The 26,431-nt window shown below is 39.5% G+C and overlaps 1 protein-coding gene across 5 annotated transcripts in view; it reads left to right on the forward strand.

Annotated features, from left to right (window-relative positions):
• The window catches only part of GRIP1 (glutamate receptor interacting protein 1), a gene marked incomplete at its 5' end in the record, with an annotated part of 698,195 nt that overhangs the window by 415,475 nt on the left and 256,289 nt on the right, over positions 1–26,431 (forward strand). The window contains one exon of one of the 5 annotated variants that reach the window (XM_079937952.1): positions 17,628–17,910. The exons of the other annotated variants lie outside the window; for them this stretch is intronic. Within the exon in view, the coding sequence (XP_079794078.1) occupies positions 17,628–17,910 (283 nt within the window). Of the gene's footprint in view, positions 1–17,627; positions 17,911–26,431 lie in introns of those variants that run through there. 5 annotated transcript variants of the gene reach the window in all.

Raw genomic sequence — 26,431 nt, forward strand, 5'->3', positions numbered from 1 at the left:
AATGGATAAAGAAGATGTGGAATATATATACACAATGGAATATTATTCAGTTATAAAAAAATAAAATCTTGCCATTTGCAGCAACAGAAATGGACCTTAAAGGTATTATGCTAAGTGAAGTAAGTCTGATGGAGAAAGACAAATACCATATTATTTCACTCTTATGTGGAATATAAAAAACAAACAACAACAACAAAAAAACAGATGAACAAACCAAACCAAACCAAAACAAACATGTAGATAGAGAGAACAGAGCTGTAGTTATCAGAGGGGAATGGGGGAGGGTGAAATGGGTAAAGGGGGTCAACTGTATGGTGATGAGTGGAAACTAACTTTTGGTAGTATGCATGCTGTAGTGTATATAGAAGTCGAAATATAATGTTATGCACATAAAACATACATTGTTATAAACCAATGTTACCTCAATAAAAAATTAATAAAAATGGTTTGGGTTTGTTTGTTTTTTGGTTTGTTTTAACCAAATTTTAGGAAGAGACAGGCCTGTAAACTATAAAATGTGGGAAAAGCATCATGAAATAATTCACCCAACCATCTAAAGAAACATGTGCTTCTACTCTTCCTCCTGGGGACATTATAACTCAGATGACAATGCACAAGACCCTCAACTCTTGTCAGCCAAAATTGTTCACAGAAACTTACTAGGACCCTTCTCCTGCCCCCAAAGGAATGTGCTGCACTGAAAAGATTTTGAAGTTAAACAGTTTATGCATGATTTCCTCCATACTGTACAGACTTTCGGTGGGAGGGTAGAGTGGGGAAATGGGCAGGGAACCTGGTAAAGAAGAGGGAGAGGGAGGAAGCAGGATTCCTGACTTCAGCAGACAGTGAACTGACAAATAACAAAGGGGCCATCAAGATGAGTAGATATTGGTCAGCCATGGTTAGAAGGGAAACCTCTCCAGAAGGACATTTTGCATGGAGTGAATCTGGATCTTCTCAGCTTAGCTCCTCATTTGAAACACAGAAGACAGAAAATATTTTAAGTGGTTATTTTCTTAATCCTTACTAGGATGATACACAATTACTGTCATTCTACATGTGCAGGGGTATGGACACCTTAGAATATTAGGGCTTAATTCTCTCACTGAACCCGGAGTGGGAAAGGCTACAGTGTTATTGATGGGGAAGAAAAGATTTTGCTTTATCTAAACCTTACATGCCCCAAATTTCACTGTTCAACTGATACATATGGTGAAATCTTAAAATAGTTATATTAAGTGCTGAAGATTAATTTGAGGATGAATTAATCATTTTATTTAAAATCTCTTAAGGGCAGAGATGGAAAAAAGTGGATTGGTAATTGTATAAATAGGACACTGGTCATTGTAAAGCCTTGAGAGGGTGCTTTTTAGTGATGCTTAAAATAAAACTAAATGAGGGGGCTTCCCTGGTGGCACAGTGGTTGAGAATCTGCCTGCCAATGCAGGGGACATGGGTTCGAACCCTGGTCTGGGAAGATCCCACATGCCACGGGGCAACTAGGCCCGTGAGCCACAACTACTGAGCCTGCGTGTCAGGAGCCTGTGCTCCGCAACAAGAGAGGCCGCGACAGTGAGAGGCCCGCGCACCACGATGAAGAGTGGCCCCCTGCTCGCCACAACTGGAGAAAGCCCTCACACAGAAACGAAGACCCAACACAGACAAATATAAATAAATAAATTAATTAATTAATTTAAAAAAACTAAATGAGGACTCAAAAATATTAGTTTGGGGAAAAGAAAATGTTTCAGTTATCTTTTTCATTACTTTGGTGAAATTCTGGACAATCCAGAGTGTAAAATGTGTATTATATGGTGTCTGATATTCAAATGAAGTTCATCTGAGATTTTAATGAAGACTCTGATGAATTTCCTAGACTGGACTGTCTGTCCCCAAGTCAAATTGAAAAATTGTAGTAGGTATGGTTTGTTTTGGTTTCTTTGCCACCTCCCCTATTTTTCCAGAATCTAACCAGGGTTTTATTTTCACAGGACCTAACTTTCAGAGATAGTTTTTTTGTTTGTTTGTTTGTTTTAGAGAGAAGTAGTCTCTGCTTTGAGAAATTAACTCCAAGGGACTTTGGTGGTTTGAACGCTTCAGCACTTGACCTTTCTCATTGGAAATTCTAGATGAGCAAAATCTCCTTAAGACTCAGATCTCTAGGGACAGAACTTTGAACTCTCTGGTGGGCTGCTAGTTAGCATTTTAGCATAGGAAGTTCAAATCAGCTACATAGATTGATCCCTATTCATAAAAATAATTCTGCTTTCAGATTACTCCATAGAAGGCATTTTCCCCAAATATTCTTAATTTCTATAAGGTCATGGATCCTTCATCACAGCTGGGCACTGAGCATATTTCTGTGTTTCTAGGAAAGCCACCATATATCTGCGTATTTTAACTTGTATTTTCCTAAAAATTATAGCATCCCTTCCAACTTCAGTATTTATATGTCTTCAGAGTATAACTAGTGACTTACATAGATCCGAAGATATATGCATGTGTTATCTGTAATATATATTTGTATATATGTAATACATATGTATAATTTGTATACATATAACATATATACATGAATACGCATATATACACATACAAACATGCACACACAAATTTATTTGATGCTGTGCAAAAATACATTTATTTTTTTCCATACTTAAGCCGTCAATACTGTAATGGGCACAGCCCATATCTTACTCCTCTCAGTATCTCCAGCACCAGGCAAAATGCCTAGAACATATCAGGCAATCAATAAATATATAAATAAATGAGATGAAATTGATATTAAATTAGTAACTTATTTTCTGTTCACACATCTCCCCCCAAAACAGAAATGTGTTAGTGAAATGAAATAGTGGGCTAAAAATGACTTACGAGAAATGTATGTAAAAGTGCTATGTAAAATTTTATATAAATATGGTGTAGTGTTATGTTCCCGTGAAATATTAACATTTGAAATGTTATAACTGTACCATATACGTAGTTTTAATAATAGACCCTGGATTACTGATAGTCAATTGAGACTAGGTCATTAGCTGAGGAATAGGTCCTTGACTTAAAATATCAATAAGAGGATAATTCTCGGGTGTAATCATTTTTTTCCTAGCCTCAAATAACATTAAACGTTGTTCTGTGACATAGAAACAATTTGATAGCTCTTCTAATATTAAGATGCTGCTAATCATTTGACTGTGTAGGCACATCATTTTAATGGGTGGTATGTTACGATACTGATTTCATTATTTACTATTTAGCTTTTATTTTAGGGTATGAGTGCTAGAGATTAGTTTTTTTTATTTGTTTTTAATTGAAGTATAGTTGATTTACAATTTTGTATTAGTTTCTGGTGTACAGCAAAGTGATTCAGGGGTGTGTGTGCGTGTGTGTGTGTATACTTTTTTCATATTCTTTTCCATTACGGTTTATTACAGGATACTGAATATAATTCCCTGTGCTATACAGTAGGTCCTTGTTATCCTTGTTGCTTATCTCTTTTATATATAGTAGTTTGTATCTGCTAATCCCAAACTCCTAATTTATCCCTCCCCCTTGCTTTCCATTTTGGTAGCCATAAGTTTGCTTTCTATAGAGATTTTTTTAACAGCATTAACTAAGGTTTTAAGATATATGAAGAAAATTCTAATAAGGACACATTATTGATTCCTTATCCTTAACCATGGCCAACAGTTCACCAGAGAAGAGTTGGGCTGAGGCTGTTGAATTGTATGCAGTGTAGACACCAACATGAGAATCATGGAAAACAGTAGATAGTTTAGTTTTCTCTCTAGAGAAGCATGAGCATTGATTTATTTCGATGGCTATCTTTGTACAGCAAACAGAATCTTTTAATAGAAAAACAATCCTTTGTTTATTTTGTGTGTAGAACCTATGTGTTAACTTGAGATATATTTGTGGAGTTTGTACTGTAAGATACCATTTTTATGGACTAAAATCCAGGTAGAACTTCTTTTTATCTTCCACTGGAGAGAGTTTACATTACATAGCAACAATTCACCACGAGTTAATAGTTATTGAGCCTCTAGTGGGTACATGGTACAATTGGGTCCTTCAAGAAATGTATCTTTTAAATGTCCATTTTTAGAGGACATACTAGATACACTGTCAGAATGAACAACCATTTGAAAGGGAAAAGAATTGTTCTCTTAGATTGAGTTCAGTGTATATATATAGTTTATGTTAAATTAGAATCTATACTGAGACATGTCCTTTTTCAGTAACCTATAAACTAAAAATAATACATTAATAGTCACATCCTCAAGGATTGTGTGACACTATATTACATGCATGTGGAAGTGTAGCTTTTAAATGTTTTGTTTTGAAGGAAATAAAGTTTTCAAAAAGGAATGTACAGTGACAGCTTCATTCATTCCTTCACAAATATTTATTGAGCACCCAAATGTCAGATAAAGCTGTGAGTGGTGGGTATTCACACCACAGTGCACAAAACAAGTGTTGCTCTTAAACTATGGAGGCTACTTTTAATGGTAAAGTCAGACAATAAACAAATACACGAATAAATGCACACTCTCAGTGTTATGCAGAAGTTAAAGGAGGACATAGGGGTAGAGAGTAAGGGGCAAGGCACTAAGTGAGATGGGGGATGTCATCTCATCAGGGATGGCCTCTGATGAGATAATATCTGGGCCAACACCTGAGAGCCATGTGATTATCTGGGGGAAGAATGTTCTGCACAGAGGGAACAGCAAGTGCAAAGGCCCTGAGGTAGGAATGAGCTTGGCATGTGAGGCTCACCGAGAGGACAATATTGTTAGAGCAGAGTAAGAGTTGAGTAAAGTAAGCAAAGCAAAGAGTTGAGGAGCTACTTTTTAAATAGGGATTTTAAGCTGATTGCTTATCATCTCCATATGCAGTCACACCCCTGAGATCTCTAAAAAGGTACAGATGACAAGAATACAAGGATTCAAGCTTACTTAGTACCATACTTTACTTTCTAGGCATTTCTTCATTTTTATTAGGACCGTTCCTAGCTGCAAAGACAGCCCTCATCTAGATCCACGGTCAGCATAGACTGCATTAAGTTCTCAAAGTAATTTGCTAATTAATAGTAGCAATAATCCTGTGCATTGTTCCCATTGTTCTTATTGATTCCTTTTTTTTTTAATTAGGATGAGCTGTGGTTTAACAACTTTTTTTTTTATACAGCAGGTTCTTATTAGTCATCAGTTTTATACACATCAGTGTATACATGTCAGTCCCAATCGCCCAATTCATCCCACCACCACAACCCCTCCACTTTCCCCCCTTGGTGTCCATACGTTTGTTCTCTACATCTGTGTCTCTATTTCTGCCCTGCAAACCGGTTCATCTGTACCATTTTTCTAGGTTCCACATATATGCGTTAATATACGATATTTGTTTTTCTCTTTCTGACTTACCTTATTGATTCCTTTTGTCGCTACCTCTCTGGGGTTTTTCTGGCATTAACATGTCAATCGAATAAACGTTCTTCATCATGTATGTTGTTTGTTAACTATTGAAATCATTGTGTACCATTAATTTCACTAATAAGTACATTTTAAACTTGAGAATTTGCCTTCCTAAGGGTTTATGAGGAAGGAATTACCTTCTAAGGGTGAGAGAAGACAGTAAACTATTCACTTATGAAATTTAAAATATCTTTGGTTCTGTAAGAACCAAAATTTAAGTTAAATCCCCCAAACAAATAACTTTTTCAAGTATTTCACATGCCATTCTTTTTTTTTTTTTTTTCCCCCCCCGGTACGCGGGCCTCTCACTGTTGTGGCCTCTCCCGTTGCGGAGCACAGGCTCCGGACGCGCAGGCTCAGTGGCCATGGCTCATGGGCCCAGCTGCTCCGCGGCATGTGGGATCTCCCGGGACCGGGGCATGAACCCGCATCCCCTGCATCGGCAGGCGGACTCTCAACCGCTGCGCCACCAGGGAAGCCCACTTTTTCAAGTATTTAAGAGTAAACTTTAAAATCACGTAAGATGAAGTCCCTCCTGTTGTCTGGAAGACAGTATGGCTATCATGCTTTGTGTATTGTCTTTCTCTTATCCAGCTAAGAAGGTTTTATTAATTGTCATGGCAGTTTGGTACATGTGGGGTTGAGGGATCTTTAAATGCAGTGAAAAGGAAACCTGTTGTAGCTGGAAATAAACCAGCTCAAACCCATCTAAACAGAGGAGGGGGGATGGTGCAGCTTTTAGAATCTGCTTCTCTAACCAGAGTCAGATGTCCTCTATTTTTAAGCCTGGGAAAAATTATCTTCTAATCAAAGATCATTAGCTCAATAAAAATAATCTTCTATTGATGGGAAGGACCTGAAAGGACTTTACTTCATTTGAGCAGAAGGTTGGAGTAAAGCTTGGATTTTCAGCCACAAAGACACCTCACTTAAAGACATAGCCTGCATGTCCTCACCACCTTTCCTGATGCTGTTTTCTGTCCAGCTATGAGGATTAGGCACCAAAGCAACCCCCAAAGACAGAAATGTTCAACTTTGCGTGGGGTCCTCTTGAAGTCTGAGAGGGACTTCTCCGGGGGATCACACCACATGCTGACAGTTCATCATGTTTCTCCTCTCAGGACCCTTGCTGGTAATGCCTCTTTGATGGAGAAATGGTCATTAGAGAGTTGTCTCACATCATTAAAAATGACAACTTGACGAGGCAAATCTAACCTTTTGATTAATTCCCTACAACTGGCAATGCTAGACTAGAGTTGAAAGGAACAACTCCCATATTTTCTTATTTAAATCAAAATCAAACTATAGTTTCAACTTTTAGAAATATTGTATGTACTGCCAGAGTCATGATTGGTGCTACTGGGTCATTCTAGTAGAGAAAATAGAGAATAGGAAGGTTTCCAGATTATTAGGAGTTTCTATTGGGTTGAAAACCCCATGAGACTAAACACTAAAAAGCTGAAGAGAAAGTGTCTTTTGTAAATACTGCATTCCTAAAAGAATCTGAGAGGAGAGAACTGGGTTGCAAACGGAAATGCTGACAAGAGCCAGGCGTTTCATAGCTATTTAATAAATAAATAGGACTTCCCTGGTGGCACAGTGGTTGCGAGTCCGCCTGCCGATGCAGGGGACACGGGTAACAGTGAGAGGCCCGCGTACAGCTAAATAAATAAATAAATATATAAGTGCCATCCTGCATGACCCAGACTGACCTGGACACACTGTTGGCGTGTTAAACACCTAAGGGCACGGTATTTACGTTTGCAAAGAAATATGTTCTCTCCAATCTGCATGAAATACTGGGCCCTCTCCGTCCATCTGTATTTTTCCCTTTCTTGGAGGCTAGGATACAATGAAAAATTTGCAAACAACAGTTCAAGCAGTAATCCATGTTAACTGACAGTTGGCCTTGGTGTCACAGTGGCAATGGGAAGGCAGTGGTGGTGTCACCTTGGGAACATATGGCCTGTTTAACGGTGGCTGCAGCTCCTCACCTTGATCGCTGCCAGGCAGAAGTACAAGCCTGGTATTGTCAGATATTTAGATTTTTGTGATAAAAGCCAGGAATCTGGTTTTTTAATAGGAAACCTCCCAATTTTAAAATGTTGCTTCTGTTTAAAAAATACTGTGTTGGCAAACGAAATTCACTTCTAACTCAGATTTTGCACGTGGTTGCCAGTTTCCAAGCTGTGCATTTGTATGTTCTGTAGCAAAAACAGAAGTTGTTTATTCATCCATCCATTCCTTTATTCATTCAACAAACATTTACTGAGTATTGCATCATGATTAGTGCTATGGGGCTTTCAAAGATAAATGAAATATGGGGTCTTTGCACCAAAGAACTGAGTCTAGTGGATGCCTCCCCCCTAGCCTGGAAAACCGTACTCATCATTCAATTATTCCCTATAGTTTTATAGGCTTCAAATCAACACCTACGCTTCCAACCTCTCACCTGACCTGCAGTATATCTGTTTTCCTTCGACTATGATATATCAGTAAACCAAGACTACTTGTATCAGCATGAATACATGTTCAAAGCATAATAGTGAGAAAAAAAGTTTAAGTTGCAAAGAAATATGCAGAATGATTTTATGTGATTTTTAAGGCACACAAAACAATACTATATATTATAGGAACATTCAACTGTAGGAAAAGTATAAAAACCTCCACAGCTGAAGGATAACAACACCCACTTAAGGACAGTGGTTGCCTCTGGGGGAAGAGGGAGGGAAATGTGATGGAGATGTTGGTCTGTAGTTGTATTTGCAACACTTTGTTTCTTAAAAATTATCTAACAAATGTAAACATTTGTTAAGTCTTGATGATGGGGGACTTAGGCATCCCATGTTTTCCCCATCATCCTGCTTAGAATATTTTAAATAGGTAATAAAAATAAAATAAGAATGTAAAAACACAACGTGACTAAATTAGATTTTTTTTTTATTCCTAAGAGAATGCCTTTTCTAATTTTCACCATTGCTTTAGTGGCACCAGCCTCCCAGACTTAAAATATTTAAAATTTCCCTCTTGTTTATCCCTGGGGGCTAATGCAGTCTGTTACTTACGAAATCTACCTAAGAAACATCTTTCCAAATGAGCCTATGGTTACCAGGAGGGAAGGGGGTAGGGAGAGATTGGCAGTTTGGGATTGACATGTATAATACATACTGCTATATATAAAATAGATAATCAGCAAGGACCTACTGTACAGCACAGGGAACTCTGCTCAATATTCTGTAATAACCTAAATGGGAAAACATTTTGAAAAAAACGGAATCACTTTGCGTACACCTGAAATTAACACAACATTGTTAATCAACTATACTCCAATATAAAATAAAAATTAAAAACAAAATCTCTTTCCATTTTTATTGTATCATTATGTCACACACATCATCATTTAACACTCTCGTCACCTCCCCAAATGTCTGATGACCTCCACATTCCCCGTCTTCTCCATCTGTGTAATGCTGTTACTTTTTTTTTTTTTTTTTTTGCGGTACGCGGGCCTCTCACTGTTGTGGCCTCTCCCGTTGCGGAGCACAGGCTCTGGACGCGCAGGCTCAGCGGCCATGGCTCACGGGCCCAGCCGCTCCGCGGCATGTGGGATCTTCCCGGACCGGGGCACGAACCCGCGTCCCCTGCATCGGCAGGCGGACTCTCAACCACTGCGCCACCAGGGAAGCCCTGCTGTTACTTTTTGTTCATCACATTGTCATCCTGCTCCCATTGTTCACAAAGCAAATTCAGCTCCTCTTCCTGGAACTTAGGCGTCACCATGGCTTGGCTCCATCTTAATTTATAAAGCATGTCTCCCTCTCCCACAGTCCCTCTTTTTTCATCAACCCTCCAGTGCTTCCCAGAAACCAAGCACCATTCCATGTTCAACTTCCATGATTTTGCATATGTTGTTTCTCCTTTCCAAAATGCCCTTTCCTCTTCTACTGTTCCAAAACTTATTCCTGTAAGTCTGGTTCACGTTCTGCCTCTTCTATAGAACTTGACCTATATTTGTTGTTGTTATTATATTTGGGGCACTGATTGCGTTCACTTTGGTACTTTATTATGCCTTTTCTTTGCAAGTTTATCTTAGGTGGAAGTTTTGGTTTGGTTTTTTTGGTTGGGTTTTTGTTGTTATTGGGGTTTTTTTTTTTTCCATTTCCTTAAGATCATCTCTCCTTGCCACAAATGTTTGTAGTTATCTCCTTCTGTCCTTCTGGGGTCAACTATTGAGAAGTAGGTCTTCTTATGACTGCTAGGAATTCTCTTCCTAAGTCTGAGAGTTTAAATCTAGAACTAGGTTGGGTGCCTGGCAGCTCTGCTTTGTCCCCCTTTCCCCGTCAAGCAGTGATTATAGTCCTGGGCGGCTGTCACAGCATTTTCAGCCTCTGCTTGCTAACAGGGTTGGCCGTCCCAGCTGCTCTTTCATGTAGTGATCCTGCATCCATTGACTTGTGCAAGTGAAGGGCTTTTAGTTCCTGTTCTCTCTGAGCCTGTGTATATCAGATCACTGTAGTCTGTATCTAGTCCTGAGGCCAGTAGGCCACTCCAGTCTCTACCCAGTGGTGTACATTTCAGCTCAAAATTCAGTCCACGGAGAAACTTACCTTGTTTTTAAGTGTGGCTGTGCCCCCTTAATTTTGCTTTAAATTTTCATTGCTATGTGTCCAGCATGAGCCAGAGGAATGCTTCTCTTGGATAGGGTTTATGGTAGATCTGCCACGTTCTTATAGCAAATAGTTTCTTCCTTTAGGTCTAGCGTGGATCAACAATTTCTTGAGTTCTGTATCCTCTCAGTGACATAAATGCTGAGCTGCTAAATTGTGTGTAAGAAACTGAAGAAAGGGAATACTGGGATGAAGCTTCTGTTCTACTACATTAGATTAATAAATGGAGGAATTGCTAATCCAGAGATGTTATTATTCATTGATTTTATTTCCCAAATTGGTATCAGTACTCATTCGAGGTGATACTTTCAGGAGATAGGTGGGCTAGTATAAAACGGCTAAATATTCTGTGAGAACGTGCACTGTTCAGCTTACAGGGGTACCTCACGTTTATAAAGTGTCTGGTTTAAGCTATTTGGTGTTTGGCAAACAGGTGCTTGGAAAGTTATAATAGGGTAGTAATTAGATCAATTATATATTCATACTTATGGGAAAGAGATTTTTTTTTAATTATTATGCCATTTTAAATTTAGAAACCCTGTGAAAATTGTATGTGGAAACTGAGAGCCTGAGATCTAGAAATCAATGTCAAGGAATCCAAAGACTCAGCTCTTACCAGTTGTGGCGCCTCCGTCAGCCACAACTTTTCTGGCACGATAGAATTGTAAGCACAATAGGATTTATCACAGAACAACCAAATTAAAATACACGAGTGTGGGATGTTTTAAAGATAGCCTTATTTACCTCTGGAATCTTTCAAGTAAAACAACTGACATTCGTATTTTATAGATCAAGCAAACTAGAGGTGAAAACTATAGCCTGTTTCATAATCCTGATGTGCTCCTTTCCACTATTTGCAAGGTACACATAGGCCCTAAAGAAAATCCCAAGTAAGCATCTCTGGGGTGGAAATCTTTCATCACATTCTAAGAAGAAAAGCCAAACTTCTGGCGAGTAAAATCAGCTTTGGTCCCAGAAGGGAAAGCATATGTGTGGAGAGCACATGGGCATGGACACCAGCTCACAGGTGAGATGCTTTCCCGGCATCCGCTATGCAAAGGCTCCACTTGTTAACTCTACTCATGGACAACTCAACACTAACTGCCCAACGTCAATTAACTTTCAAACTCATGTTTTCTCTCTCCCGCTATATTAGAATATCCATGAAGGCAAAGAACTGTATTTCCTTGATTTCCTCCATAGCTTCCACTATAGGACTTGCATATTGGAGTAGTAGAATAAAGATCTGTTTCATATTGTTTGACTTTGCATTAAGAAAATTTTTCACCTTTCCCAGAAAGCAGAGTACTTCTCTATCATTCAGTTTGAACATACTACCCAGTACCCCTTTTGCTTCCTAGTATTTTAATTTTTCCCACAATAATTCCCAGATGCCACCTCTGCTAAGAAAACCCTTAAAATACGATGCACATTATAGTGGGAAATGGATCTGGCAGCCCCATGTGCTTCTGTCCTGATTCCAATACTTTTTCTTTAATAAAAACAATGTATTCAGAAGTGATGGATGGTATTATTTAGTTTAGAGTGAGTGAGTAAAAAGCTCCCCTCCCTCCTGCTTAAAATGATGTCCATAGAGATTGCCACCAAGCAAAGGAATTTTTTTGCTTATTACCCAATACTGTGAGATTCTGCTTAATGTGTTGCCAGAGTGCCAGTGAATGGTCACAGGCCGGCAGATGTAATCCTAATGTGCTTGTTTCCTGTTTCCCCCAATTAGTCATGGTGTATTAAAGTGAATAACATCTTTTAAAGTCTATTGGCAGCTATTTTTGCTGAAGCACTCATATCCGTGCTTTGTAAAAAGAACAGTAATTGTGAGTATTCTGATTTGGAAATAAAGAGAATTTGAAAATGAGGTGGGGGGGAGCTAAGTGACGTAGGGAGGAAAACAGTCCCTAGAGCAGAACACAATAGCTCTTAAAGCTTAAGGTTTAGGAAATAATTTAAATTTTGCTGATGCCTCTCCTCCAGCCTCTTTCCTGGGCTCTACAGAAGATTGTAGGATGTGAAATGAGTTAAGTATCGTCCTGCTTTAGGATAATCCTTACATCTATGGATTGTGGATTTAAGGAGATTAATGGATACATTGAGTGAAATTCTAGGTTTCTTATTTTGGTGCTTAATATTCCAGAGTTGCTACGCCACTGCTTATCTGGGCAAAGTGGAATCCGATAAAGCTACAAAGTATATGCATCCTGATGGGAAATGAATGTTCTAGCAGTAGCAGGAGCGCCTAACACATGTAGGTAATATATACTAAGACATACTAGGCAATAATAAAAATAACTGCTAACTATGTTTCCCGAGCACTTTCCATGGAATTAGGTATCGTTCTAAGCATTACCCATATTATCCCCTTTAATCCCTATAACAGTGCTGTGAATCGGGTATTATTACCATATTTTAGAGATGAGGAAGTTTAGGGACAGGGAAGTTAAGTATTTTGCCCAAAGTCATGCAGCTAGATTTGAAATTGGTCTGTGTGGTACCAGAGCCTGACTCCTGACCTCCACTCTGTACCACCTTCCTACATTTACATTAAATACTTGTTGAATCAACGTGAAGGAGGAGTTTGCGGAAGGCATTTAATCCTCAAGTGTATAGGGGCTTGCCAGTTGGGTTTGTAAAAGAATGTTACGCAAACTGCAGTAATCTGTTACTCTAAAATATTATCTGCCCAAAACTATAAGTCCCAAGAGGCACACCAGTATATGTTGGTGTTCATTACATACCATGTACCAAATTGCTAGCAGACAAATCTCAGAGTATCTTTGATCTGTAATGTCCTATGTGTTTCAAACATTGGTTTCTTGTCGAATTCTTCCTTAATAATTAAAATCAGTCTGTGGTCTAAACTCTGAATAGGTAATAATAGTGACCAGTATGTGTAAACTATCCTTCAACGAAGGTATTACTTGTCACAGTGCCTGGCAACTGAGATAACGTTTGAAGTATTTCCATTAGCGTCTTTCTACTGAGAAAACTTAAGTTGCATCTCTCTGACTGTCTTTTACTAAAATTCATATTCTAAAACATAGCATGTTCATCACTTGATCTTTGAGGGCTCAAAGTTTCCTCCGAAGCAAACTGACAATGGATATGATAATATCTCTCTAGTAAAATATGCTTTGATTACTAAATTTCTTGGAGGAAACCTGCAAGATTAAGGCATATTTCTGTCCTGTTGCTTCTTGTCTCCCTCATCATCTTGAGACACATATTTGGACCTTGGCCAGTGAGGTATCCCATTGGCCAGATGACCCAAGCAGACTTGTAAAAACATTAGTCTATGAATGACTTAAACTGGGGTACAGATTTCTAGTTGCTGCATGGGTGGGTGGAGCAGGGTATTCTCACTTGGATGTGGAGCTGAACACCATGGGGTGCAGGAAAGGAGTGGCCAGGAAGGTCTGTGCTTGTTCATTCAGATGTTGGGGAAAGACAGGCAGGGAAAGGACACTGGGATGTGATGGAAAGAATATGAGCTCTGAAGCTTTAAGTCTCAGATCTATCACTCACTACATGTATTCCCTTAGAGCACTCTAACAGCTTTCTAAGGCTCAGTTTTCCTTTTCTTTAAACTAGATATAATACTTAGCCCTAAAAGTCACAATTTTGCTCTATACGGTATGGAATAGAGTATTTCCAGCCTTTTCTGTCACTACCTGACAACGCAAGAAATTCGGATATATTCCTCCGTCTAAATTATGTATGCAGATTTTCTATTTCAATGTCTTTGATTATGTTGTTCCTTCTTCCTGGCATATCCATTTTCCTCATTTGCATGGGCCTGAAACCTACTTCTTTTGCAAGTCCTGGTTTTAAATACTCTGTCTGAAAATGAAACTTTCCCCAATTCTACGAAACAGAAGTAATTTCTCTCTTCTCTGTGTTCCAGCCACCCTTGGGGGCACTCGATGACGTTTAGCACGCTCTTCCTTGGATTATACTCATTTATATGCTGCTTTTATCTTTCCTGCTGGACTTCAAGCTCCTTGTGAGGGAGATAATGTCTAGCCCATCACTGTATCCCTATCCAGTGCTAAGCGTGGCTCCTTGCACATCTGTGGTCAATAATTGTGTGTTTAATTGAGTTGAATGAGAGAGGGAAACTGAACTTTGTGCAAATCTCTGGACCTTTCTCTCTGTCCAGGCTTGAGGGACTCAGCTACTTTGACTGAGTCTGCTTTAACCTAAGGTGATAAGGGAGACAGAGCTGATGACTCTCTCTACTCCTCTTACCTGTATAATCTTCTCTGTTCTTCAAGTATTGGTTGCCTGCTGGTAGATGGATTTTATAGATTGAATACATTTTTTAAATACTATCGAAGAGAATCAAGCCAGACCAACTTCAAACATGAAATTTCCAGGGGAAATATCCAAACAGTCTGCATTTTATTTGATTTATGGTTAGGAAATGTATTGATTCTTTTTTCTTTTCTTAGTTATTGCATATGGTATTCTTGCTTTTTAAACTGCAAGAGTGATCATCCCTTTCTTTGCTTCTTAGCCCCCATGAGTCTATAATGATGAGAAACCAAGAGAATGAATTTGCACATTGCCATGTATTTGATAAAATGGAATTTACAAAATAAACTCAAACTTATAGTGTTCACTTATTAGGATCATCAACATATTTTACACATTGATTTTTTTCCTCTATATTGTTTTAGCAATATTTAGTTATCAAGCTTCCTCTACAGTGTTATTCATGCACTTAGGTGATACAGAAAATGCCTTTAAATGTCCAGTTGAAACTGGACTTTGAGCTGTGGATGCACATTGGACAGTCTGGTGCTAAAGATTTGCCATAAGTGAACCTCCAAAATATAACCAACATGGGAGATAATCTTACCGACTCTCTCATCAACTTCTTGCTCTCCATGCATTCAGCCCTTCTCTCATTAAATCCTTGACTTTACATTATTCTATTCACCTGTTTTATTGCATCTCAGCAGCTACTAATAAACCCAAAGGGCTCCATCTTTCAGAGCATTTTAACGACTGCAGTAATCACCCAGGAATGCTCTACAGTGAAAGAGACATTTTGGCTGAAATTCAATTCAACAAACATCTATCGGGCAGCTGCCATGGGCTGGAAGACCAGAAATACCATTCCTTATTTTGCTTGAACTTAGAGAGGGAAAAAGACACATACTCAGCTATCATATAGGTCAAACCATGATGAATATGAGGCAAAGCACCAAGGATGAGGAAAGGAAAAACACGCACACTTGCTGCATACCACAGCTTCTCAGGGATCTATTCAAAACATTTAACAATCTGTATGCCCAGGGCTTCCCTGGTGGCTCAGTGGTTAAGAATCCTCCTGCTAATGCAGCGGACATGGGTTTGAGCCCTGGTCCGGGAAGATCCCACATGCCGCAGAGCAACTACTGAGCCTGCGCTCTAGAGCCCGCGAGCCACAACTACTGAGCCTGTGAGCCACAACTACTGAAGCCTGCGCACCTAGAGCCCGTGCTCCTCAACAAGAGAAGCCACTGCAATGAGAAGCCCACGCACCACAACGAAGAGTGGCCCCCGCTCACCGCAACTAAAGAAAGACCGCGTGCAGCAATGAAGACCCGATGCAGCCAAAAATAAATAAATAAAATTTTAAAAAAATCTGTGTGTCCAGACACTAACCAAATAGATTGGGCATCGACCATAGCATGGAGCAGAGTCCTGCAGAGCCAGGCAGTAGCTCTTACATTGCCGGATCATAGGACAGTCTGAAGCCTTCTGGGTGAAGAGGGCTAGAGCTGGAGTAGCTGGAAGGCGCTGTGGTGTGTGTTGAGAGGTATGGGTGAAAGTCAAGGGCAGCAGCTTTTTCCAGCTGTTTTCAAAGTATTTCAACATGTTACCCCTGATAGGGCCGTCCCAGTGCAAAACAGCAGAATATCAAACACAGCCACCCCAGGAGCTAAGTATTATTAAGCAGAATTTAAAATGGGGAAATCACCGTTGAGGGAGGGGATGGAGGCATACAGCTAGTAAAGGGTAGAACTGAGATTAACACACATCTCCCTTATTCTAAAGCCCATTGTCTGTAATGGTAACTAATTCATACTGAGGAGGAGATCCAGAGGAGGAGAAGAGGAAGTTGATCATGGCCGTGGTTTACAAAGAAAGTCCCTTCTGAGCTGTACCTTTAAATTCAAAAGATATATTATCATCATATCTCCAAGAATGTGCGATACCAGGTGTTTGTTCCATCCCTAGTAAGGATCTTCTAATCATTCTTTTCCTAGCTATCCTTCTTTCCCTTCCTTTCTTCCCTCACCTATCACTTTCTTTAGATGAAAGCTCTTAATTTAGGGTTCACGGGGGGCCATGCATGAGCTTCAGGAATCTTAGAACCCATTGCATTTGTGTCTGCTAACATACATTTTTGTGGGAAGATGGTCCATAGTTTTCTTCTGGTTGTCAAAGGCTTCTGTATAACTCCATTACATTAGAGGAAACTAAAAAACATTACACCAATGAAAACTGCAGGTATTACGATGTCACATAACGTAACATTCTGAAAATTCAGCATATCCACTTGGATTTCAAAGACCAAAAAAGTGAGTACTCTCTCTTTGACACTTGCACATATATTATTATCCAATAACTGGCATTTTCCATTGCACACAGTATATACTGTAAGCATTTTAGAGAAATAAGAGACCACAGAATTTAGGCACCCGAGTGCCTAAAGTCTACCCTTGGTAGACCTTGCTGGCACATTAGATGTGGCTGACATTAAAGAAATCACCGGTTACATGGGCCGTTCCAGCACATGTGGGGTGATGGTCTAGTGCAGTGGTTAAGTTCAAGCTTGGAATCTGACCACTGAGGTTCAACCTTGGCTGTTGTTTCCCTGCTCTATAGCTTTGGACAAGTTACTTGATCTCCATGTGTCACCATATTCTCATTTTGAAAAGGAAGACACTGTATTGCCTGTTTTTAGTAGTTAATGTGGAGAGTTTGCCATCACTGTTGTGCTGGGGTCGCCTGTTGCTGTCTTCTTGTCTTCACATGGGGCTTTCCCTGCCCCATCAATGAGGTGGGAACAGGCGTAGGGAATGAAAACTGACATGATTCTGAAGGCTTATCCTATCTTCATGCAGCAAATAAAAATATCTCGAGATTCCAGAACTACTTATTCAATTGAGGAAACCTAAAGACAAAGGAAGGCAGCCCCTCAGTTTTCTGCTTTACCCGACAAGGCTTCTATTCTTAGTTCCCTAATATGTTTCTAAAGCACAGTTTACAGTTGTGGCCATAGCAGTGAAACTGTCAGTCAACAAACATTGCTTGAGAGTGCAATACACAAAACACAAAGGGGAATAAAAAGTAATTTCATTTGTAAAAAAGCAAATGTATAGGATATGAAGATTAGGAAGGATTTTGTGAGTATTATCATCCGTTACCTGTATTAACTGAAATCATGTGTACCTTTACATGTTTAGAGTTTTTTGGACAATGAATGGACCTTGCAGCCCATTTTGAGAAAGCCATGGCAAAGTCAGTTAAGAAATGTCACTTTAGCACTTCTGAACCTTCTGTTCCAGCATCTTTAATCCTCAACAGCATCTCCTTTAATATTGATGGTTCCATCCAATACAAAGAAAAGCCATATTCCTTTGCCTCCGGAGCCCTAGAAGCTTACACTGACAATTTTCATTTAAGCTGTGAGCTTCCTGAAATTAATGATACAAAGGTTAACCTGGATCAGGGCCCTCTTGAATTTCTTGCTAAACTAAACAAGGGTAAGCTTTCATTATTCTCTGAGTTCAGTTTTTAATTATCTGTAGGAAGCCGTTGCTTTGAAAAGATGTATGAGATAAAAGAGTTTTTTCCTTGGGAAATAATTGTCTTAACAGTTCGTGAATCTTTTTATCAGATTGCTATTTAATTTTAAGTTTCCAAGACTTTCTCAGCAGTGGATTCCTTTGAATTGAGAGTTAGAGAAAACACATCCCAGTCTTGATTTCAGAGTGAAAAAGTTCTGGTCCCGGTATAAAGCCTTGGGCCTTGTGACTGAAAGTGTTACCGAGTCACTTAAATTCTCCAAGTGACAGTTACCCCTTTATAAAATGAGAATAATATTCATCATCATCATCATATAATCATACCTCACACGGTGATTGTGGGAACTAAGTGTGTGGGAGCACAGTCTGTAAATTGCTATGGCTGGGGGGTTGCTCAGGCTCTCTCTCTAGCACAGCGAGCACTTGTAATAGAGGATGGGGACTGAGGTCCGGTTCCCATCCCGCTAATGATGCTTAAGATGTGAGGAGAGTCGCTTACTCTCCCTGTGCTTTAGTTTTCTTTGTCAATAAGATGAGGAGACCAAACTTGACATCTCCATAATTATTAAATTATTATATTATGTAGATGGCAGAAAAATAAAATTGGTCAACTCCAGTATTACTCATTGAAAAAGCATCATTCATATTAGAAGCTGAAAAAAATACCACCATGAAAGCAGTACTGGGTGTGGCTGATTGACTGCGAAACTCTTGGGAAAATAAACTCTAATCGTAACTTCTCTTTTCTATAGAAGTAGGGATAATAATAATGATAATAATATTAAAAATGCCTGCTCCTCCACTAAACATGGTCTTTTTGAGACTACAGGTTGTGTGCAGAAAAGAATATTGGAAAACTGCTTTACAAAAGTAAGGTGGTATTTATTGGTTTTGGTCTTAGATTATTATGAAAAAGACATTTACCGTATTAGTGCTTGATAGGCAAAGTTAGAGTACATGAAACAACTTCTTATTGTTTCCTAAGTGAAAAAACAGAGAAACATGAGGATTCGTACGAATATGACACAGTCCCACACAAGAGAAAAGCATATTCCTCAAAGCTAAGCTGTACTGTTTGTGGTATTTGACACAGTTTGATAAATGGGCAGCCATGATATGGGGATTGCATCTGAAAGTGTGGTTTGAGTGTCTGCATTATCTCTGCAATTGAAGAGCAAAATACGTTGTAATTTATTCAGTAATGCTACTGGTTTTCATGGCAGGGATTTTCATTCTTCTTTTGAGGTTCGGTGGTAGAAAGTTCTTCTGTGTCAGTTTTTCTCCTTGAATCCAGAGAGAAGAGACTTTCTAGCTGTCACTTGTCAGTGGCTTGGAATGTGACGCAGGCACTTGCTCTTTCCATCTGAGTTATTAACTCCACTATCAGTGCTATTCTTTTTTTTTTTTTTTTTGCGGTACGGGGGCCTCTCACTGTCGTGGCCTCTCCCGCTGCGGAGCACAGGCTCCGGACGCGCAGGCTCAGCGGCCACGGCCCACGGGCCCAGCCGCTCCGCGGCATGTGGGATCTTCCCGGACCGGGGCACCAACCCGTGTCCCCTGCATCGGCAGGCGGACTCTCAACCACTGCACCACCAGGGAAGCCCCAGTGCTATTCTTGACACTTCTTTGTAAAGGCAAATAGAGTTTGTACTTTTTTACGATTATAAAAGTAATATATACTTTTGGCAAGAAAATTTCATAAAACACCTAAGAAGAAAACAAAAACCAACCATAATCGCAATACCAGAGAAGACGACTGTTAATTGTTCTATGTAAATTTCCTCTTTTTATATACAAATATATAATAGAGTTGTAATAATACACACTGTACCACAACCTTGTTTATTCACTTGCCAATGTATTGTGAATATCTTTTCACGTCATTAAAATAATTCTTTATCTTTACATTAAATGGCTCTACAGTACTTCACTGTCTCATGACACTTTAGTTATCATTAATATCTTTACTATTCAAAATGTCCCAATTGCCACCATTGTTCATATATGTTTGGGTGTCTATTCAGTTATTTCCTCAGGATAAATTCTTAGCAATAGAGTTTCTCGGTCAAATGGCATAATATTTTCAAGGATTTGTTTTATGTTGTTAAATTGTCTTCCAGAAAGGACATACCAATTTTATACATTCTCACCAGTAGAGTAGAAGCATCCTTATTCCCCTGTAATCTCGCTGCCCATGGATATTATGAACTTTTTAAATCATTGCCAATCTGCTGGGTAAAAATTGGTATCTATGTTTTTTTAGCATTTGCTTTTCTTCTTTTGTGAATTGCCTAAGTAATGATTTTTACCTGTTTTCTATTCTGTACTTTTAAATCTTTACTTTACCTAGAATCTGTTTTGTTGTTAGGTATGGTGAAAGCCTAATTATTTTTTAAAACAGTTCCACTTGCCACCTTTATCATAACCTAAATTTCCATAAATACTTGGGCTTATTTCTTGACTTTTTGTCCCACTCATCTGTCTATACCACTTCTACACTGTTATCACTCTATTTTAATTACAGTAGTTTTAAAATAGATTGTGTCTTGACTAGGACAGAAGGTGGAGGGCTTAGAAGGAGCCATGCCTGTTCTCATTCATTCATTCTTCCAAGTGGACTTCAAAATCATCCTTCACAATTTCCAAATGCTGGTTTTTGGATTACTTGGATTAGATTCCTAACCGCCCCCCCAGGCCTTGCCTGGTCCCCCCAAGGCTGTTCTGCACTCTGCATCTAGAGAGATCTTCTAAATCACAGATCTGCTTCTGTCATGTGTGTGCTGCAGGTGCTGTAACCACTCCTCCCTGGCCTGGACATAAGGCTCAACCCCCTAATGTGGTCTCAAGGCCTTTTGTGATCTGGCTCCTGCTTAACAATCTAGCTTCAGTTTCTCATCTCTGATGCCACCACACTCCATACACACACACACACACACACACACACACACACACACACACACACACACACACACCCCACCACCACCACCACCACCACCACCACACCATATACACATACACACCACCACACCATGTACACACCACACAACACACACACACACACCACCACCACCACACCATATACACATACACACCGCCACAGCATGTACACACGCATACCACACAACATATACACACACACACCACACACACACACACACACACACCACCACCACACCATATACACACACACACCACCCTACATATACACACCACACACCATACACACACTACACACATATCACACACACGCACTCGCGCACACTTGCCCTCCCACTGCGCTGCTCGCTCCATTCTGACCTACCTCGCTATGTCTTGCCTCTGGGCCTTTCGCATGCTGTTTCCTCTCACTGGAGTTCTCTCCTCGCCCTCCTCCTCCCCTTCTTGTGGCAAACTCTTCTTTCTACCCTCAGTTTAGATGTCACTTTTCTCCCTCTCCCCCTAAAGTCCAGTTTAGTTGCTCCTGTTGTGTTTTCCCTTAGCACCTGCAGTGTCCCCAGGGCGGTGTTGAACGCTGTTTTGTCAGACCCTGTTCTCTGCCTGGTCTCCCCCACTAGATGGACGAGGCCCTCTAAGCTCGAAGTCTCGTCTACCATTGTCATATCCCCCCTTGTAACCTGGCACTGAGGGTGCACAGTCACCTCTGGTTGAAGAATGAAGCGGTGGATGAAGCATTGCCGCTATGGTCATATTGTGTATTGTCTGTGACTCCATGAGCTTTTTTCTTCAATTTTAGGCTATACCCATTCTACTGACAATATGGCCATTATAGAAACTATTGCCCTCCCCTTCTGCATCTTTATGTTGCTGTCATTAATCTAATTTATGATTTTCTTATTCAGAATAGAGAGTGGTACCACTTGTTTCCCCTTCATCAGATCAACCTGAGCGTGATCTGCACAGTGCCAGGGACTGGTACACTGCGAACCTTCTAAGTTATGTCCGAAGTAAGAGAGAGAGTTGGCCCATGACATTAACACCTCTGGGAATCCTTTCAGGTCTTTACGAAATTCTCAACTGATGATTCCTTTTTTTTTTTGGTTACTTTTGTCTTTTTTTTTAACATCTTTATGGAGTATAATTGCTTTACAATGGTGTGTTAGTTTTTGCTGTATAACTAAGTGAATTAGCTATATGTATACATATATCCCCAGATCCCCTCCCTCTTGCGTCTTCCTCTCACCCTCCCTATCCCACCCCTTTTGGTGGTCAAAAAGCTCCTAGCTGATCTCCCTGTGCTATGCAGCTGCTTCCCACTAGCCATCTATTTTACATTTGGTAGTGTATATATGTCCATGCCATTCTCTCACTTCATCCCAGCTTACCCTTCCCCCTCCCCCTGTCCTCAAGTCCATTCTCTACGTCTGCATCTTTATTCCTGTCCTGTCCCTAAGTTCTTCAGAACCATTTTTTTTTTAGATTCCATATATATATGTTAGCATATGGTATTTGTTTTTCTCTTTCTGACTTACTTCACTCTGTATGACAGACTCTAGGTCCATCCACCTCACTACAAATAACTCAGTTTCGTTCCTTTGTATGGCTGAGTAATATTCCACTGTATATATGTGCCACATCTTCTTTATCCATTCATCTGTTGATGGACACTTAGGTTGCTTCCATGTCCTGGCTATTGTAAATAGAGCTGCAGTGAACACTGGTACATGACTCTTTTTGAATTATGGTTTTCTCAGGGTATATGCCCAGTAGTGGGATTGCTGGGTCGTATGGTAGTTCTGTTTTTAGTCAACTGATGATTTCTTTGGGCCAACCTGTCAGAGACCTTCGCCCACCGCCTGTTCACTCAGTGGGACTCATTTAGGCTCATCTTGTAAGACTCACCTCACATGTTAACATGTGAGACTCACCTCACATGTTTCTCATGTAAGAGTCACCTCACGTTTCGCATGTAAGAGTCACCTCACATGTTTCGCATGTAAGACTCACCTCACATGTTTCGCATGTAAGACTCACCTCACATGTTAACATGTAAGACTCACCTCACATGTTTCGCATGTAAGACTCACCTCACATGTTAACATGTAAGACTCACCTCACATGTTTCGCAGTTTTCTCAGCCGCCACCAGCTGGTGCTCCTGAGTGGTGGTAACACCTGTGCAGATCTTCTTACTGCGTCTGCCTTTATGTGTCTGTTTCTGAGTTAGTTCTGTGAGGCATCAACACTGTCTCGGTTATTACTGTTTCCACAGAGTTTGGCATAGTTAAGTGAACCGAACTAAACTGACAGACAACCCTACAGGATTCCTACCTGAATGTGTCAGATAAAGCTGTATTTGTCTAAGAGGAGGGGGAAATGTGACTGTATCTACCAGATGCACTCATCCTCAGCCCACTCTAGCACATACCAGGTATGGCACAGAAATGTGGGCGATCCTCTTTAAGAAGGGCCTAAATTGATAGACAGTTTTCATATTTTATTTCCTTGGTTCATCTTAGAAAGAACCAATTGATGAGCAGGAATAGCCCAGAAGATAGGAAAAGCCGTAAAGTTGAGGGAAAAGCTAAGAACCTGGCTAATTAACTCTTGACTTGTTAATTATTTTTGCTGTCATTTAAAAAAATTATATTTTAAGGCAGTCATAAGGAAACAGTATAATGGCCAAAAGTACTGAACTTTGAGTGAGACGAACTAGGTTTGGATTCCATTGCCCACTCTCTGGGAAGGTTCTCTCCCTCTCTGTCTCTCTCTGTCTCTTTCTCTCTCTCTCTCTCTCTCTCTCTCTCTCTGTCTCTCTCTCTCTGTCTCTCTTTCTCCTTCTCTCTCCCTCCCACAGCCCTTCCTCCCTCCTTCCCTCCTTCCCTCCCTCCCTCCCTCCATATATAAAATAGGAAAAGTAATACCTATCAAGGGTGATGTATTGAGGATTAAAATGATAAATGTGAACTAAATACTCATGTGTCAACGTTTTCAGTGTACCCAGTACAATTTGTCTACCCTGGTGGAAGAAAATGTAAAATATGACGTTTCTTAGTGATTTTGATGTTGTTTTTTTAACTCTTGGTTCTCACTTTCTAACACCTTAACATCACTCCCAGCTCCAGCCATAACAAAAATAACTCTGTTTTCACGTGGGCAATGACATTCTCACACCAAGGGGAAGAGGTTGCTCTTGTTGTTTGTGTATGTAGGCCTGTGGCATGTATCTGAATGGCCCTCGGGCTTTACGTATGTGACGTGGAGTCTTGGTTAGCAGCATACAAGCGATTTTTATACTGTTCACAGTGCACTTGGATTTTGCAGCACCTCTGGTAAAATTGTGACGTATATAGCCCACTCTTTTAACCAGTTCAAGTAATTTATTATATCAGAGTTGTGCTTGCTTACTTATCTGTCCCAGTTATGCCCTGAAACTTGAAGTTTTATACTGTATTTATTTATGAGCTTCCATTTCTCGCCTGCATTATCATATTGTAGACATGCTGGGAAATTGTATAACAATTTGAGATCAGTGGAGGATTTCACTTTCTTCATGGCAAATTGGTTCCCAGGGGACTCAGTATCTTAGTGGAGAAAATAAAAAGTTGAGATCTTTAAATTGAGTAAAATTACTTTTTTAAGCTCTGTACCATTTTTTGTAAATTAAAAAAACCAAACAGTATAAGAACATAGCAAGGGGAGAGACATAAAAATTTTTAACAAAAATTTTGGACCAAAATGGATGAAAGATAGTTAAGCTCTATGCTTTGGGTATTGCATATTGTCATTAATTTCATTTATTTAATTGTTATTAAATAGTCTATGTATGTAAAGTATGAGGATGCAGAGGGGATATTTATGTTTTAAAGAATAATAATAATAGGACATCCACATGCCCACCACCCAGCTTAAAATATAGAATATTAGTGACCATGTGAAGCCCCTGTACTCCCCTGAAGGATGTATTGTTCTTTGTCTTCCTAGATGTAATATTATCCTGTGTTATTATTATTATTAATTATTATTATTAATTATTATTAATAATAATTATTATTATTCACCTATTTTATGTATAGTTTCTATCCTCCTTTCAGTGTCCATTTTGGTTATTTCCAGATTTTCCTAATACAAAAGCTGTCCCAGTTAACTTCCGTGTTTTTATCTTATCTTGCACACATGCTGGAATTTCTCTGGAGTGCACCCCAGGCAATGGAGTCACCGGGTTATGAGTGTACACCTAGACCTGGCCAGACCGTCCCTGTGTCTGCTCTTATCAGTAGCATATGAGCTCCCACTGCTCCATTATTACTGTCTTAGTCTGCTTGGGCTGCCATAACAAAATATCATAGGCCGGCTGGCTTAAACAACCGAAATTTATTTTCTCACTGTTCTGGAGACTGGAAAGACCAAGATCAAGGTTCCAGCAGGGTTCAGGTTCTGGAGAGGCCTCTCTTTCTGACTTGCAGACTGCAGCCTTCTCACTGTATCGTTAAGGGTGGAGAGAGAGAGCAAGCTTTCTGATGTCTCTTCCTCTTTAATAAGGACACCAGTTCTGTTGGATCAGGACTCTACACTTATGAGTTCATTTAACTTTAATCTCCTCCTTACAGGCCTGTCTCCAATACAGTCACATGATGGGGGGCTGGGGGGACTCAGGGCTTCAACATTTGAATTTATAGGGATATGCATTTTAGTCTATAGCAATTATAAACACTTGCTATTGTCAGAAGTTTGGGTTTTTATCTTTTTTGTCAGTCTAGTGTAATAAATTGATATCTCATTGTGGTTTCTTTTTTTGTGGTAAAACATATATAACATAAAATTTACCACTTTAGTCATTTTTAAGGGTACAGTTCAGTAGCATTAAGTACATTCATATTGTTGTTCAACCATTACCGCAGTTCATTTCCAGAACTATTTTCATCTTCTCAAACTGAAACTTCATACCCATTGAACAATAATTTCCCATCCCCCACTTCTGCCAACCCCTGGCTGTCTTCATTCTATTTCTGTTTCTATGGATTTGACTATACCTCACATAGTAAAATCATACAATATTTGTCTTTTTGTGCTTGACCTATTTTCACTTAGCACAATATCTTCAGGGTTCATCTGTGTTGTAGCATGTGTCAAAATTTCCTTCTTTTTAAAGGCCAAATAATATTCCATTGTTAGTATTCCATTTGTCATCAAAATACAATTTGTTTATCCACTCATCTGTCCATGGACACAGATTGCTGCCACCTTTTGGCTGTTGTGAGTAATGCTGCTATGGACATTGATATACAAATAAATGTACAAAAATGGGTGTATTGTTTGAGTCTCTGCTTTCAGGGTTTTTTTTTGAGTATATATTATTGAGGTTTTTAATTTTCATTTCCCTGATTACTAAAGAGGTTGAATATTGATCTTATTTTTATTGGTCATTATTGGCCATTATTAGCCATGTGTGTTTTCTTTTCTTTAAAATGTATGCTCCTATCTTTCACCATTTTATTTTTCTAATGCGTAACTTGTATTTATTTTCCTTATTGAATTTGAGA

The sequence above is a fragment of the Stenella coeruleoalba genome, assembly GCF_951394435.1.
Source record: "Stenella coeruleoalba genome assembly, chromosome: 11".
NCBI lineage: Eukaryota > Metazoa > Chordata > Mammalia > Artiodactyla > Delphinidae > Stenella > Stenella coeruleoalba.